The sequence below is a fragment of the Schistocerca piceifrons genome, chromosome 6 (assembly GCF_021461385.2).
Source record: "Schistocerca piceifrons isolate TAMUIC-IGC-003096 chromosome 6, iqSchPice1.1, whole genome shotgun sequence".
Lineage (NCBI taxonomy): Eukaryota > Metazoa > Arthropoda > Insecta > Orthoptera > Acrididae > Schistocerca > Schistocerca piceifrons.
In genome coordinates this window covers 406,958,613-406,974,908 of record NC_060143.1, presented here as the reverse complement: position 1 = coordinate 406,974,908, position 16,296 = coordinate 406,958,613, and the positions used below count along the sequence as shown (strand labels likewise).

General features: G+C 43.1%; 1 protein-coding gene across 2 annotated transcripts in view; it reads left to right on the top strand.

Moving 5' to 3' along the window:
* The window catches only part of LOC124802940 (cuticle protein 7-like), a 57,428-nt gene extending 42,929 nt beyond the window's left edge, over window positions 1–14,499 (top strand). Inside the window, exons 2-4 of one of the 2 annotated variants that reach the window (XM_047264027.1) lie at window positions 7,026–7,140; window positions 10,318–10,605; window positions 14,168–14,499. In XM_047264027.1, the coding sequence (XP_047119983.1) occupies window positions 7,026–7,140; window positions 10,318–10,605; window positions 14,168–14,391 (627 nt within the window). In that variant the 3' untranslated portion in view covers window positions 14,392–14,499. The remainder of the gene's footprint in view (window positions 1–7,025; window positions 7,141–10,317; window positions 10,606–14,167) is intronic. The other variant, XM_047264026.1, reaches the window with a different exon arrangement.
* The last annotated feature ends 1,797 nt before the right edge of the window (window positions 14,500–16,296 follow it).

Below are 16,296 nucleotides of genomic sequence, written 5' to 3'. Positions count from 1 at the left end.
GGGGGAATGACAAGCAAACGCTTATTCAGGTACGTAGAATCTATGAGACTGGGGACTCACCATCAGACACTCAGAGAAATGTCACTCACACAGTTCGAAGATAGAAAGTGCAGATAAGTGCGAGAACTGTCACACAGTCAGCTTAACAGCACATGCATCCAAGCTGCTGCCAAAAATAATATATAGAAGAATGGAATAGAAAACTGAGGATATGCAAGGTGACGACCAGTTTTGCTTTAGCGAAGCTTAAGGCAACAGAGAGCCAGATCTGACTTTGCTCTTAATAATGGAAGCAAGACTGAAGAAGTATAAAGGTACAGCTTCAGAATTTGTCGATCTACAAAAAGCGTTCGACAATGTGAAATTCTGCAACACGCTAGAAAATCTGTGAAAAGTGGGAGTGTACTATAAGAGGTAACGATAAGACTAGAGGAACGAGAACGAAGTTCTCGGATTAGAAAGGCTGTAAACAGGGATGTAGTCTTTCGTACCTACTGTTTTACCTGTACAGCAACGACGGATATAAAAGAAAGGTGCAAGAGTGGGATTCAAATTCAGGGAGAAAGAATTTCAATGATGCTATTGGTAGATGATGTTGTTATCCTCAGTGAAAGTGAAGAAGACTTGCAGGATCTGATGAATAGAATTAACAGTCTAATGTGTACAGAATAGCGATTGAGAGAAACCCAGACAAACACAAAATAATGAGAAGAAGCAGTAATAAGAATCGCGAGAAGCTTAACATAAAAACCGGTTATTACAAAGTAGCCGAAGTTAAGGATTTCTGCTACCTTGAAAGCGAAATAACCTATGACAGACGGAACAGTTAGGACATAAAAGCACTCTAGCACAGGAAAAGAGTGCATTTCTAATCAAGGAAAGTCTACCGATATTAAACATTGGCCTCAATTTGAGAAAGAAATTTATCAGAATGTACATTTGTAGCACAGAATTCTGTGGTTGTGAATCATGGACACAGGGGAAACAGAACCTTGAGAAAATCGAAATGTTTTAGATCTGATGCTACTGAACACAGAAGTCAGATGGACTGATAATAATAAGGAGGTTCTCCGCCTAAACTGTGAAGAAAGAAACGTATCTCGTACACTGACAAGAAGGGACAGAATGACAGGACACGTGTTAACCTCCATGGTCCTGGAAAAACTGAGTACTTCCAGTACTACAGGCGAGCAGGAGAGGAATTCATGACGCAAATTCAGTCGCAAAAAATCTTGCAGCGCTGCATCAGCCTGCATCACTGAATCACTGAAAACAAAGGCAGTACGTTACTGTAGTAGCTCGATGAAGTCGTCTATTAGTAGCTTCTGACCCAAATCTGATAAATACTGCTCGCACTCAGTTGACATGCACGCATTCCTTTTTGATAACTGTTCCACCTTGGTAGTGTACTCCGGTCGCTTTATAAGGCCCAATAACGTAGTGGTATTCCGTGGGCTGCAACGGTTCCTGTATGGGGAAAAAAAACATAAACTAGATTTTAGAATCGAAGTATAAAAAGTCCTTAATTTTAGGGTGTAGGTCGAAAATGCAAAACGAGCAAGGTGTTGTAGCGTTTTATTTGCAATCGATTTCGATCCAACCACGGCTTCGTCTTCAAGCAGTTTAACACTATTATCGATGTGCCACTCCACACAAAGTATACCCTGTCATTTCCTCCAGCATCCTGTAATGCGACAACTTTATGAATGCCATTTTTGAGGATGAACATGAAGAACAAATGTGCCTGGACACAGAAAATGAAACGTGAAATACAGCTACATGAAACGGAAGCACACCGCTTTCAAATGGCTCTGAGCACTATGGGGCTCAACTGCTGAGGTCATTAGTCCCCTAGAACTTAGAACTAGTTAAACCCAACTAACCTAAGGACAACACAAACATCCATGCCCGAGGCAGGATTCGAACCTGCGACCGTAGCGGTCTTGCGGTTCCAGACTGCAGCGCCTTTAACCGCACAGCCACTTCGGCCGGCTACACCGCTTTCCTTGGAGAGTGAAAGTGAACATTTATTTTATCATGACAGACCTAAAAGATCGTTGATGAAGAAAGTGATCACGAAGGACACTATGAGGCTTTTGTGTATCTTGTTTAATTTCACTCGTTCTTCTAGTGGCAGTGATCATCTAAGACAATGCACTACTTACTGTCTTTCAAGGCACCTTGTACGTAATAGTACACGTGCTCTTACTCGAAATTCTTGACAGTGCTAGGCCGAATACAGACGACAATATAAAAATAATAATTTCTGTTCGTCGTATGGCATTGAGGACTAGCTATGACAGAGACTAATAAAATTCTGCGAATAATTAGAACAAAAGAAAAATGTACTGTATACGTTCCGCATTGGGACCAACAAGCATTGATCAAAACCCATAAGAAAAAATTGTTTACCAGCATACGTGTGGGCAAAATTTCACAAATTAGAGCCAAAATGGTAATATGGAATGTCGAATACCTTAAAGCGTTAACTGGAGTATTACTCCAAGATAGTAACTCAACTTAGCCATCCAAAAATAACTCTGTCAACTAGATTAAAGGTATAATCAGCCAGTCACCTCTCTAAATTTTACAGACGTCGTCCTGTGTATCTCGTTCTACTAGCCCCTTTGGGAGATAAAAATGTGTCGGGGAATAATTTAAATACTAGTGAGTAGTGTAGCGAAGACACCCCTGTACGCGAGGCTGAATTTTTTTGTCGTGGAACTCGTAATTGAACCTATGAAACGGCAAACAAAATTTGATAGATAAATAAAAACAGATATGTACTAAGAGATTGTGAATGATATAGTATAAAATGTATACCTACCCGTAGGAACAGAGAAGATTTGATTCTTCTTGGCTATGGTAGAAGGAAACTTTTTAAACGACTTCATGGTAGGCATCAACAGGTAAAGATAGTTATTTTTCAAATCCACTATTGCAGTTTCGGTCTTTAGATTACATGCTTCTGCATGTCTGACATTTCAAAATTGTGACGTGTGTTAAAGCACAAAATTATCGCTGTCTTCCACATAAAAATAGCTAAAAGCTGAAAATGTAATACTGTGTTTTGAAAATGCATAATTTTAACATTCGAAGACAACCATGATGTACTTTGAGGACAGAAGGCTTAGTCTAGCTTACGTAAGCCAGTTTTTAACTGTTAATGATTTATTTTGAATTTCAGCATATGGTTCGTCGTAGATTTTCACATTCAGTGATTTATCGTCTATAAACGTCGGTTGGTTGGCAAAAAGTTGACGTCGCATTCTCTTTAATCAATAAGTTAATGCCTTGAATCAATACTGAAGACAAATGAGAAAGCAACGATAGAAAATCGTAATGTAGCGCAGTGGCCATCTTGGGAAAGAAGATTTTGGAGGTGCGTCGGATGCCACAGCCAGAAACTGGACGGGTGGGTTTCGTCATTCCGCGTATTTCTCAAGGTGAGACTGTGCTCCAGTGCGGGCGTTCTCAGGTCACATGTGGCAGTGGTCAGTGGCGTGGGAGGGGCTACGCTGCTCCTGTGGAGTATATAAGCGGCCGGCGCATCGTCTGGAGGTATCAATCCGATCTCGTCAACTGAAGAGAACTCGCATCATGGCTTTTCAGGTGAGCAGCACTAAAGTTTCGATGCCAAGATCTTTGGGATAGAAAGTAGCTCATCTCGCAGCAACGATAGTGAGAGGAGTAAGCAGCTGCTTGTAACTGGCTGCGCTACTTTTAGTAACTTGAACACTATCCCTCCGACTAAGCAGGTTCTTATAAGCGAATATTACGGGGTCGAAAGACACTGTAGGATAATTAATCTTCTAGTATAGAGTTAGAAGAATTTGCCAAACGGTTCCATTTTTAGGCGATTTTTTTAAAATCATTATTCTTCTAGTTAGATCAATCAAGTTCTTCTTTTGTACCAACGCCTTCATATCAGAGTTATACTTGCACCCTACATTGTAAATTAACTGTCGGATGTATTCTAGTCTCTGCCTTCCCCTCTTGTCGTTACCCTCTACGGCTTCCTATAGTACTATGGAAGTTATTCCTTGATTCCTACGATGCTGTTCCCTTTTCATGCCAGTGTTTCCCATATGATCCTTTCTTCACCCATTCTGCGGAGACCCACCTCATTCCTGATCTACACAGCCAGTTTGCAACGTCACATCTCAACCACATAGATTCTCTTTTTTTCCCGCAGTCTTCAGTTCTCTACGGTGCAATGCTATGGAACAAAACCGAGGTACAACGGGATATTATAGCTTCTGAAGTCTGCCTTCCACTAAATGTGGACTGCAGTCACTACAGTTGACTTCATTCTAGAAACGTTAGATAGCCATTACTTTTCTACAATGGGTGCAAATAAGCCCACAGCTACGAAAAGTGATTACCTGTACCTATTTCAGAGCTTCTTTCTCCCAGTTTCGTGCTTTTAACACATGACTATCGGTCTACTTTCCAAATGAAATATTCCGATATTTGGATTGAACTGTCTAGAGAGAACGGAGAATATAACTCATCATGGCCAGAAAGGTATTATCTCGAATGAGAAACTGGTGGCTAGTTTAAGTCGAACCAATAATATAACGATAGATGAGTAACTTCCAGCCTTTGGTAATCACATCGTTCGGTTACGTACGGTCATATCCACTCTGTAAACCTACATCTGAACATATGTTTCATAAGCTACTGTATAATGCGCAGTGGTGGGTATCTGGTATCAGTATTAGCGATTTACTTTACTAATTCACGTACTTAATGAGCAAGGGAAAATGGCCCTCTTTGCAGTCTCTTATTATAATTATCCTTCTGCAAGATACACTATGCAAGTTTTACGATTGTTTCACACTCTTTCTCAAATATCTTTCCTCTAATTTTCCCAACAGCGTTCCGTGAAACAACTTAATCCTTCTACCAGAGACGCCTGTTTACGTTCCCTAAAAACGTCTGTGACACTTCCCTATGATCTATACCGGTCTTCTGCGATCCTAGGAGAGGATATACGAATTCGACATCATGCTCGATTGAGGTCACCTGATGCTACAGTAATGCCCTAGAATTGCTACATTAGCGTCTTTAATCATTTTTCTTTACCCATGCACCGTGCTTTTCCAGACCCTACCCTCAGGATTACTCTTTTTATTCGCTTACGCTACTATAAATTCAGCGTCATATCCCTACGTAGTATTGCAAATATTTAACCTATGTTTTGGACACTGCTTGTTTAGCACTAACATGTTTTCCGTTGGAGTGTTACGCATCTGGTTTTACATAATGTGAGCTGTTTTCCAACTATTAAGTATCAGCCTCAAATGTGGATGTGTACACATAAATTCTCATTTCGAATTGAAGCAGCAGGATGGTAATGATTCTTTTTTCTACCTGTGGTTATATTCGAAACTGCAGTTCCATTTGTCATAGTTTAAAAGGTTCTGGATATGGAAACTGTGTTCCTCTTATGCAGCACATCACTTGATCAAAATTTCTATTTCACTCGGTAGAACGCGGTTATTTCCTCACAGAACGTATGTAAGAGCGCTTATCCTGTAGTACAGATACTTATGAGATCGAATTCTACTCTTGAATTGCAGTTTAGTGTATTGGTTATATGTGCCAGATAGGGTATCTAATTTTGTTTTTCTCTGTGAGTGTGACCTAAACCCCAAGGAAGACTGATTGAAAGCTCTAACTTACCACAGTCTTGATATTCGAAGGTCAGTCAGAGAATAATGTCTCCTGATTTTTTTATTTTAATTTTAGAAGAAGAGCAAATATCTTGTACGGAGGGTTAATATGTTTGAACTTAATGAAGGAGAAGGAAACAAGGTGCATTACTTTATAAGTTGCGTTTGTACATTCCGTCCGAGGTACTGCTACCCTCGCCTACAATAATGTAGTCAGGTAGGCGTGCTTAGATAGCACTCTGTCTATGAAATGGAGGTGACTAGGTTAAATTTCCTGTCCATTGTAAGATTTTAGCTGCTAAACTGAATCGATGTAAAATACACTCTGCAAATGAATAAGTCTTCGATCTCAGATATATCACGGTGGCTGTGCGGGATCCTAATTCCCCGCCAAATCGATTCAATCTGCCTTACAGTCTCATGAGGGAGCATCTGTGCAGTTTCATAAAAATCAGGAAAACCCTGCAGTAAGTTGAGTCTCTCTGATGGTCTGTGAAGCGAGCTTGGATAGTGCAGTTGGTACCACACTATTCACAGAAACCAGCCACCGGGTCACCATCTGGCGAGCTATTTCGACCAGTAACTTGCGAAAAAATTTCTTCAGGCTTCCCATGAAACTGCGAAGTATGCGGGAAGAGATTATTTCTGCGAATTAATAACTAAGTGTCAGATCACACAGTTGTAATAAGGATTTGTGGCAGAATAAAGACGTTATCAAATTGGGACATGACTAAATCTTACTATCGAAGCATCATCCAACTAGTATCTCCCCTGTTATGTAAAATCCACAGAGGCTCGCCTGCATACCTTCTGGACTGCGACGCTCTGGGACAGAGAGTGGCTTAATCAGAACATCTAACTTGTTTCCTGACTGGCTCTATGTTCAACATTGTGTTTGATGTAGTGAAGCAGCTAAACTCGCTGTCAGACTGATACTTGAAAGAGAATGTTTGTATTTTACTGTTAGAAGAGATTATATCTGTGAGCCAAGTCTTGCGGATATTCTTGCAATCCAGTAGATCAAAATATTTCCGTGGTAGGCACGAATACAGATTTGATTTGAAAAATGAAGCAACGCATTTCTCGGACTTGTTTCCAAGGCCGCTCCTAAATGGTGTAGTTTATTCTCGATTAAAACCGATTCACCACCTGACACACTATCAGATCAACTTGCTAGAACGTCATGCAGTGATTGGCCACGACCTACCTAAAGCCTATGGGGTACTGGTTCGCCTACAACGCCGCTGACGGCGCTTGTGTCGTACATGAAACACCGTATATAAATTGACAGTGGCGAGTGAGAGCTGTGCGTTGTTCACGTGGTGAGGCAGGCTGTGTTTCCCACAGGCGGCGCTGCTGTGCGTGTGTGCGGTGGTGGGCGTGGCTACAGCGGGCTTCCTCGGCTCCCCAGCCGTCTCCTACTCGGCGGCTCCCGCTGTCCACGCGGCCCCGGCGATTCCAGGTAAGGCAGCAGCACTCGTCTCCAAGCTGCCAGCACTGTCTGCTTCTCCACAAGCGCTACAGCAAAGTTTACTTTATCATTTATTAACTAAGGTTTCCGACAGAATTGCATACAATATTTTTGTCACTGGCTAGTTTCCAACATTTTCGTTCATTATCAGACCTTTCCCTGCATAAAGAATGTTCACTGTAGATAATACATCTTTTTATGTATCATATGAATACAACAAATATTATTTGACTGTGTTACGATTGTCTTGGTACACTCAAAGTTCTATAGCCATCTTTGGTTGTATATACATAAAAATTTTAGCACGTTTATAAATAACTAAAGGTGCCAATTTTGTATGTACCAAGATAATCGCAATACAGTCAAATAACATTTGTTATACTAATTTGTTGTCAAAGAATATGTGCGAGGGCTATTTGTTCTTGAAGTCCGTTCGTCACAAAATGGTAACCACAGTGAAAATCAAAAATGTTTCATTTGCAACTTTTCAGCTACTCTAATACATAGTCACAGTGTCGGCTAAGACATTTGTTGTTCCGTTCTTCAAGACATTATAGAAGGCCGTCGGCCGCGCTCTCTGCCAGTTCTCTGTGCTGATCTGCAGCTTGTTGTCTGTGCCAAAACTTTGTCGTCATAGATGAAAATCGGAGGCAGCCATGTCCACGCTGTATATTGGGTGATCAAACACTTGCCACCGACAACGCCGCACGAGCATCTTCATTTCCCCTGCAGTGTGCGGCCGAGAATGGTCATAACGATGGAAATGCGTGATAGTTACATGTTATGTACAGTGAAACATTACATTACGTTATGTTTACTTTTTTATTTTCACCTTCGTCCTCTTCTTTCTTTATTTCTTCGATTACGGTCATCTATCGAGCACGTTAAGCAACTTCTCATTGATTTCGTCTTCCTTATTGATTTTTGGTCTTTCCTACATTTCTCCATTGTTTCACTGTGTTCTTTTCTTCTTCTTCTGTGCATAAAATGTTACGTTTTCGTGAGAGTTCCCGTACATTCCAGGCCAATCTAGAATTTCCCTTTTCGTAACTTTAATTTCTATGAAGTTTTATCTCATTTCCTGGTCCATTTGGTATTTATTTTGGGAGTTTTGGTTTCTCTGACAGTTTTTCCAATTTCTTCGAATCTAGTGACCAGAAAACGGTATTATCCTTTGCTCGAGAATATAGTTTTTCAGTATGAGTGTAGGTTTATTACTCTTCTCATCCACGTATTCCAACGTTTCTTGGATAATTTTTCGTAGTACCGTCCTTTTCTGTTTCTCCACCTCTACTGTTTCTCTGTTTCGTCAAGTAGTGAAGATTTCGCTTAATAAAGACACTCTAGTTCTATGACACCGTTGTAGTGTTGTATTTTTACTTAGAGTGGTTTTTGTTACAAATGTACTTCGTTATCTGATAAGCCAATTACTTTTCCTGGGCTCTGTTTTTGTTTACATATCTAGACCGTTTAGCTGTATTGTGTCCCCAAAGAAGTACATTTATTGACTCTGTTGGTAGTAAAGCATCGTGTACGTAGGAATTTGGAGCGTTTTTAATGTTCGCTATAAATTCTGTCTTCTGGAAAGAAATTCCTAATCCAGCCGTTCCCGCCGTCTCCTTCGACAGGTTGCCTTATTCAGTTGCTGTATCCATGTTTTCGCTTCAGGAGAGGACAGAGTGGCCTTATGACAATCTTTCCCAGCCAGTCAGTACATATTTCCAGACAGGAGGGAGTGTAGTAAAATCATACTGAAATGTTGGCCCATAGTGTCAACCTACTTGTAAATTACATATTAATTTGACCAACCCCCACGCTCAGCGTCAACGCGCAATAACCGGTCACAGACGACACTAGCAGAGGAGTGTATATACAGTACGTCGGGGAGACGCGGAAAACAGTGAGTTCGTTGTCGTCACCTGGAAACGGAAAAATGTATCTCACTTCCAGAAGGGCATGCTCATTGGTTTTAGGACCAATGGAGGAAGCATTTCTTAAACAACTTAGTTAGTAAACAATGGGCATGGAGCCGTGGTTAAAGTATACTGTGCATGGCAAAACCGGTGTCGATTTAACTGTGGTGCATCACGGTCCAGAGATGAGTGCGGTGAGCGACGCCTGTGGAAATGTGTGTAGGTGATCTGATGTTGAGCAAAGGAGCTACCAACTGTGTTGACTCAACAGCCGTTCTGCGTATGTTGCTGTGTATTGGCCTCCAGAGCATGAGCCAGGTTCATTCATTGGTGACGAGGGTGAGAATTTGCACACCAGTGTTGCGACTGGGGACGTCGACTGAGCGGCGACAGGTGGCCTGTTCAGATGAATTTTTTTATGCTCCATCAGCTGGATGGTAGTTTGGAATTTACGGCTTGAAACATCTGTAGGGAATCACCCTGTAGCAATCGCTGGAAGCGTCTAGACCGGAGGAAAGAATGTTGTTATCTGGCGAAAATTGTCGTGGCTTTCAGTGGATGATTTCGTCATTCTGGAGAGCACAGTTGATCAACATATGTATGCATATATCCTTGGGAAACCGATCCACCTGATTTTGCTCGGCACAATGGGTTCTACCTGCAGAGCAATGCAACGTGTCACACAGCTCGTAATGTACGTGTATGGTTCGAACACCAGAATGAGTTTACTACACTCCCTCGGGCACCGAACTCCTTGGATTTTGGGCCAAGTCGAGAATCATTGAGACTACTTCGATCAAGCTGATCGCGTGTTGGATCGTCAGTTGAGAAACTAAGAGCAGCTGACGACGGCACTGGAGTCGGTATATCTCCGCATCCCTGTCGGCACCTTCCAGATGCTGACTTAGTCCTCTCTGCACAATCCACGGAGATCATTGCTGCAAAATGTGGTTACTCAGGCTTTTGGCAAATGATCACATTAGTGTGATTGGGAGTGTATAACCAATGAAATTAGACCACATATCCTCTCAGAGCATGTAGTTTTCTGCTACGTTTGTGGCAGCTTCTCTTCTTTTGTTAGGCATGCATAAAGGACCCAACCCTAGCAAGATGCAACACTGCCTTACCGTTTTTCTAGCTTGTGGTAATTATTTTTATGGTCCACTGTTGTGTTCTGGAGAGCTGTTCAACAGGCACTGCGGGTGAGTGCCAAGTGCAGTGAATAGCGTGGAATAACCACCGCCGTCGCCGACAGGAGCGCTGGCGGCGGCCAGGGCTGACGCGGACTACGACCCGAACCCGCAGTACAGCTTCAGCTACAGCGTGAGCGACGCGCTGACGGGCGACGCCAAGCAGCAGCAGGAGAGCCGCAGCGGCGACGCCGTGCAGGGCAGCTACAGCGTCGTCGAGCCGGACGGCGCCGTCCGCACCGTGCAGTACTCGGCCGCGCCCGGCGCCGGCTTCAACGCCGTCGTCTCCCGCTCCGGCGGCGCACCACCGCCTCCTGCACCCGCCAGGGTCGCCGCACCCGCGCCTCTGCCCGGTGGGTACCACTCCGGTGTAGCCGAGTAGCTGAGATGTAAAGTCATCTAATGAACGAAATAATATCTTAAAGAATATCAAACCACTGACCTTGAAATCTTCTGGGTTGTTAGAGCACTGCTGGATTCCCTTTCAGGATCTTGTGCCCATTGAAGATTGAGCACTCAACTGACAATGGCCACGAAAGCCTGCAGACTTGCAAAATATCAAACCAGCTCTTTGACCAGATTAAAGAGTTCCTAGAACGTAAAAAACATTGCTTGTCAATCTCAGTGGAGAGAAATTTTCGTACGTAAAATGGACCTCGGACAACCCCAACAGAGTGTTGTAGGACCATTGCTGTTCAATACAGGGTAGTCAGAAACAGTCTGTAAAGCCTACAAGGGTATTTCAGGGTGGGCTGTGCAGAGAAATAATTGATAAGAAAAAAGTTCGATACCACGCGCCGTTTTCAAACTAATTAACATTGAAATTAGCCAATCAGGTCACTCAGCGAGCAAATTCAAGCAATCCGCCAGATTCGGTGTCGTCAAATGTGTTCTCCCTTAGGTTTCCTAAAATCAAACAAGAGAGCGATTCAAAAATTGGACATGGGACGGTAGCAAGGCTCCAACTCCAGTCAAAGGCTCTGCAGTGTCGCATGCCATCATCTGCGCTATGAGAGCGCCTGACATTAATTATATCTGGCGGACCGATTGAATTGGAACTCACAATGGCCATATTGGCCAGATTAAATGCTAATTAAATCGGTGAATCGTAGCGAGTGTTACTCTAAACAATTATTTCTCTGTGCAACATACCCTGCAACAGCCTTACAGGCTCTCTAGAATGTTTCCGGACACCCTGTATACCTTCAGATCGAATGGCTTCAAACATGTTTAAGACATCGTAATTCGTCTGTCACTCAGATGAATTGTGTGAAAATCTTCATAAAACTATGAATAGTCTTTTTTCATAGCAATATTAACTACGGGGAAATTGATATGACAGGTTGAATACAAATGAGACTGTTAAGATGCTTAACTCAGCATGTCAAAGAAGAAGAAATAACTTCACAACATTTATTCGCCTGAGAGACATTCCAACAGTATTCACAAAATGAACAATTCCACCACTGCTGAGAAAGATGATAATTAACAGGAAATAGTTTACTTTCTTCAAAATAGGCCATTGAAGAGACACCATCATGTTATTAATGAATCACACGATCAGAATGACACTTCAAGCTATTCTTTTAAACATTTACGGAAAATTAAATCCCATAAAAAGAGAGAGAATCAATAGCAACAGAATCTACAAGTGTTGTAACAAATTTCTGTTGTTCAACATATGAATTAATAAATCTAGACATCGCTTGGTCCCTTCATTCAGCTCATATGAGGTTCTATAAAACATGTGTAGGGTAATAGGGTAAAAACTGAAACCATTTAGCCGCAATGTGACAACGGAAATGAATTACAAATCACACACCCTTCCAGATCTTAGCGGTGAACAAGCCGTTCTTATATTTTGAGTCAGTTAACTTTAACTAAAAAAAATAATTGTGACCTTTTAACAACGAGTATTGAAAAGAGAACTACCAATTAAAAGATTAATCTTTCACGCTACTTTTAATACATGAGTTCTTAAAAATTTAAAAATGATTGATTCTTTTTACACCTGGTCTTGATTGCACCAAATAGAAAAAGTGTTTCATTTTTCCATTGTGTTGCTCATCACAAGTAGGTTTAGCATTAATTCAGGTATATCCTGGTAACTCAGAATGCTGATCCACATTGATTACTAAGATAAATAGACAAGTCGCTAGTCAAAGCTAGAACCTGAATTAAATTTCGGTAACAAGGGCTAGCTCGAATAAAAGTGGTTTTCGCTAACCACAACCAGTAGCATAGTCGCAAGTAACAAAAGGTTCTTACCGTTTCCTTTCTACATCGGTCCTTGGCTTTGTGGTAAATTCTGGCAGCCAGGCACCCACAAAGCAAAGCAAGAGAACTGAGAAGCGTGCACGAAATCAGTGGCAAGCATTAACTTTTTGTTTCGTTGGTATATTTTTCACAGTTACGGATCATTATCGATAACATAGCGAACCGAACCTCAGATCACGTTGAACAACCGTAATTATCTCACGGAACTGCAACAAAAGAATCGTCGGCGAAGAGGACGTGTGCAGTTAAATCCGCGCTGAGGGTGCCTGCTGGGATGTTGGCGAAACCTTCTCTGTGATATGAAGTACAGAGAAGTTTAATAAGCAGCATGCATCGATACTAACGTACGAACGGTTCAAATTTAGGTATCAACTTTCCTTTTTCAGATTGATTAATAATAATTATTGCTGCTAGTTTAGTCGTCCTAAAAGACTAGTTACTAGTTTAGCGTCAATACAATGTTCAGAACTTAGGATTTACCTGTTTTGAACATGAAGAAGATTTGCTGTCAAATATATTCTATTCGAAAAATTTATGTTCATACTAGTATCTGTCCGACTATTACTACTGTCAAAGCAGATTATACGTCACTTAGTAAGGAAGTTTTCAGACTTCATTACGGTGAACATAACATTAAGGCATCTTAAGTGGTTTCGGAAATGTATTTACACGTAGGTGAATCACCCCATATTCTTTAACAACAGGAAAGGGGCAGTACACAATACCGTACGGGAGATAAAGGGAGGAAAGGAATCGTCACTGGTAGTGTTTCGCCGCTCCTGCTCCGGTTTGCAGTGATAATATCTCGTATCTTTGTATTACATCCATCGCGCTTGTTGTGAATGCCGGCGGCTCCTTTGTGTTGCATTAAATTATACCGGGTGACTATAATTAAAGTCCAGATGATGACAGAGGTGCTGCGTGAACTGCGATTATAGTACGACAGAGAAACGTGGTAGATATTCTAATGTGTTAATGCGGAACCAATTTACGCTGGTAAGAAGTTAATCCCACATCTGGCGGGTATTTGTAAACCTGGCGCTAAGAATGCGAGAGAGATTTATGGAAATGACTGCATATGTAATGGATTAGGAAAGACATGTGGTCAGAAAAGATCAAACTAGTGAGGACCTTATAACGTTCATTTTAGTATTAACCGCCGGTTACACAGTTTGTTCACTATGACTACCGGAGATGTCGACGAAATACTGTACAGCGTCAGATTCGCAGCTGGTTGCCAAAGCTGTAACAATTTTTTTTCAGTGTCGATTGGTTCCGCATTAACGCTTTAGCACATGTACCAAGTTTTTCTGCGGTACGATGATCACATCCGTGTGTAGTTTCAGTCTTATTATAACCACCAGATATGTCTATGTCTTGGTCGCGTGCTACTTTATTCAAACTCGTTTCGACTTTACAGCCATCATGACATCTAAAAATTACAAGAGGCCCGTAATCAGCACTAATGATAGCTACAAAGTAGAAACGGGTTAGCAATGATTATAAGGTAACATGTGGCCAAGACGTAGAATTTTATAATCTAATCTGATGGACAGGTCGCCAGCCTCCTCAGCAGGTCAAAAAGCCTTCATTCCTCGCCTTTGTCTTACATCCGCTGTGCTTGTTGTGGCGTTGCAGGCCGCCTGGTGCCGCTGCCCGCCGCCCTGCCACGGTTGGCGCCTCTGCCGCCCCCCGCCACCCCTGCCGTCGTCATCGCCAAGGCTCCCGTAGTGTTCGCCGCCCCCGCAGTAGTCGCTGTCCCCGCCAAGGCCGCCCCGCCACCCCCACCAGCGCTGTACGGCGCGCCGCTGAAGAGCTCGCACACCGCCGTCACCACGTCACACGCCAGCTACCAGTACTGAGGAGCACCGTCCCAGTCTTGTCTGTAAATACATCGTAGCAGCCGTTCTTTTGTAAGATATTGTGCAAACTATTTAAAAACTCAAATAAAAACGACGAATTTATTTTAATATATGAGTGTTTTTTTGGTAAACTATACAATAACAAGTCTCCTTGCTTTCTAATTGTTGTTGTTGTCTTCAGTCCTGAGACTGGTTTGATGCAGCTCTCCATGCTACTCTATACTGTGCAAGCTGCTTCTTTTCCCAGTACGTACTGCAGCCCACATCCTTCTGAATCTGCTTAGTGTATTCATCTCTTGGTCTCCCCCTACGATTTTTGCCCTCCACGATGCCCTCCAATACTAAAATGGTGATCCCTTGATGCCCAGGAACATGTCCTACCAACCGGTCCCTTCTTCTAGTCAAGTTGTGCCACAAACTCCTCTTCTCCCTCCTCTTCTCCCCAATTCTATTCAATACCTCCTCATTAGTTATGTGATCTACCCATCTAATCTTCAGCATTCTTCTGTAGCATCACATTTCTAAAGCTTCTATTCTCTTCTTGACCAAACTGTTTATCGTCCATGTTTCACTTCCATACATAGCTACACTCCATACAAATACTTTCGGAAACGACTTCCTGACACTTAAATCTATACTCGATGTTAAATATTTCTCTTCTTCAGAAACACTTTCCTTGCCGGCCGGAGTGGCCGAGCGGTTCTAGGCGCTACAGTCTGGAGCCGCGCGACCGCTACGGTTACAGGTTCGTATCCTGCCTCGGGCGTAGATGTGGACTGATGACCTCAGAAGTTAAGTCCCATAGCGCTCAGAGCCATTTGAACCAAACGCTTTCCTTGCCATTGCCAGTGTACATTTTTTATCCTCTCTACTTCGACCATCAGCAGTTATTTTGCTCCCCAAATAGCAAAACTCCTTTACTACTTTAAGTGACTCATTTCCTAATCTACCCTCCTGGAAATTGAAATAAGAACACCGTGAATTCATTGTCCCAGGAAGGGGAAACTTTATTGACACATTCCTGGGGTCAGATACATCACATGATCACACTGACAGAACCACAGGCACATAGACACAGGCAACAGAGCATGCACAATGTCGGCACTAGTACAGTGTATATCCACCTTTCGCAGCAATGCAGGCTGCTATTCTCCCATGGAGACGATCGTAGAGATGCTGGATGTAGTCTTGTGGAACGGCTTGCCATGCCATTTCCACCTGGCGCCTCAGTTGGACCAGCGTTCGTGCTGGACGTGCAGACCGCGTGAGACGACGCTTCATCCAGTCCCAAACATGCTCAATGGGGGACAGATCCGGAGATCTTGCTGGCCAGGGTAGTTGACTTACACCTTCTAGAGGACGTTGGGTGGCACGGGATACATGCGGACGTGCATTGTCCTGTTGGAACAGCAAGTTCCCTTGCCGGTCTAGGAATGGTAGAACGATGGGTTCGATGACGGTTTGGATGTACCGTGCACTATTCAGTGTCCCCTCGACGATCACCAGTGGTGTACGGCCAGTGTAGGAGATCGCTCCCCACACCATGATGCCGGGTGTTGGCCCTGTGTGCCTCGGTCGTATGCAGTCCTGATTGTGGCGCTCACCTGCACGGCGCCAAACACGCATACGACCATCATTGGCACCAAGGCAGAAGCGACTCTCATCGCTGAAGACGACACGTCTCCATTCGTCCCTCCATTCACGCCTGTCGCGACACCACTGGAGGCGGACTGCACGATGTTGGGGCGTGAGCGGAAGACGGCCTAACGGTGTGCGGGACCGTAGCCCAGCTTCATGGAGACGGTTGCGAATGGTCGTCGCCGATACCCCAGGAGCAACAGTGTCCCTAATTTGCTGGGAAGTGGCGGTGCGGTCCCCTACGGCACTGCGTAGGATCCTACGGTC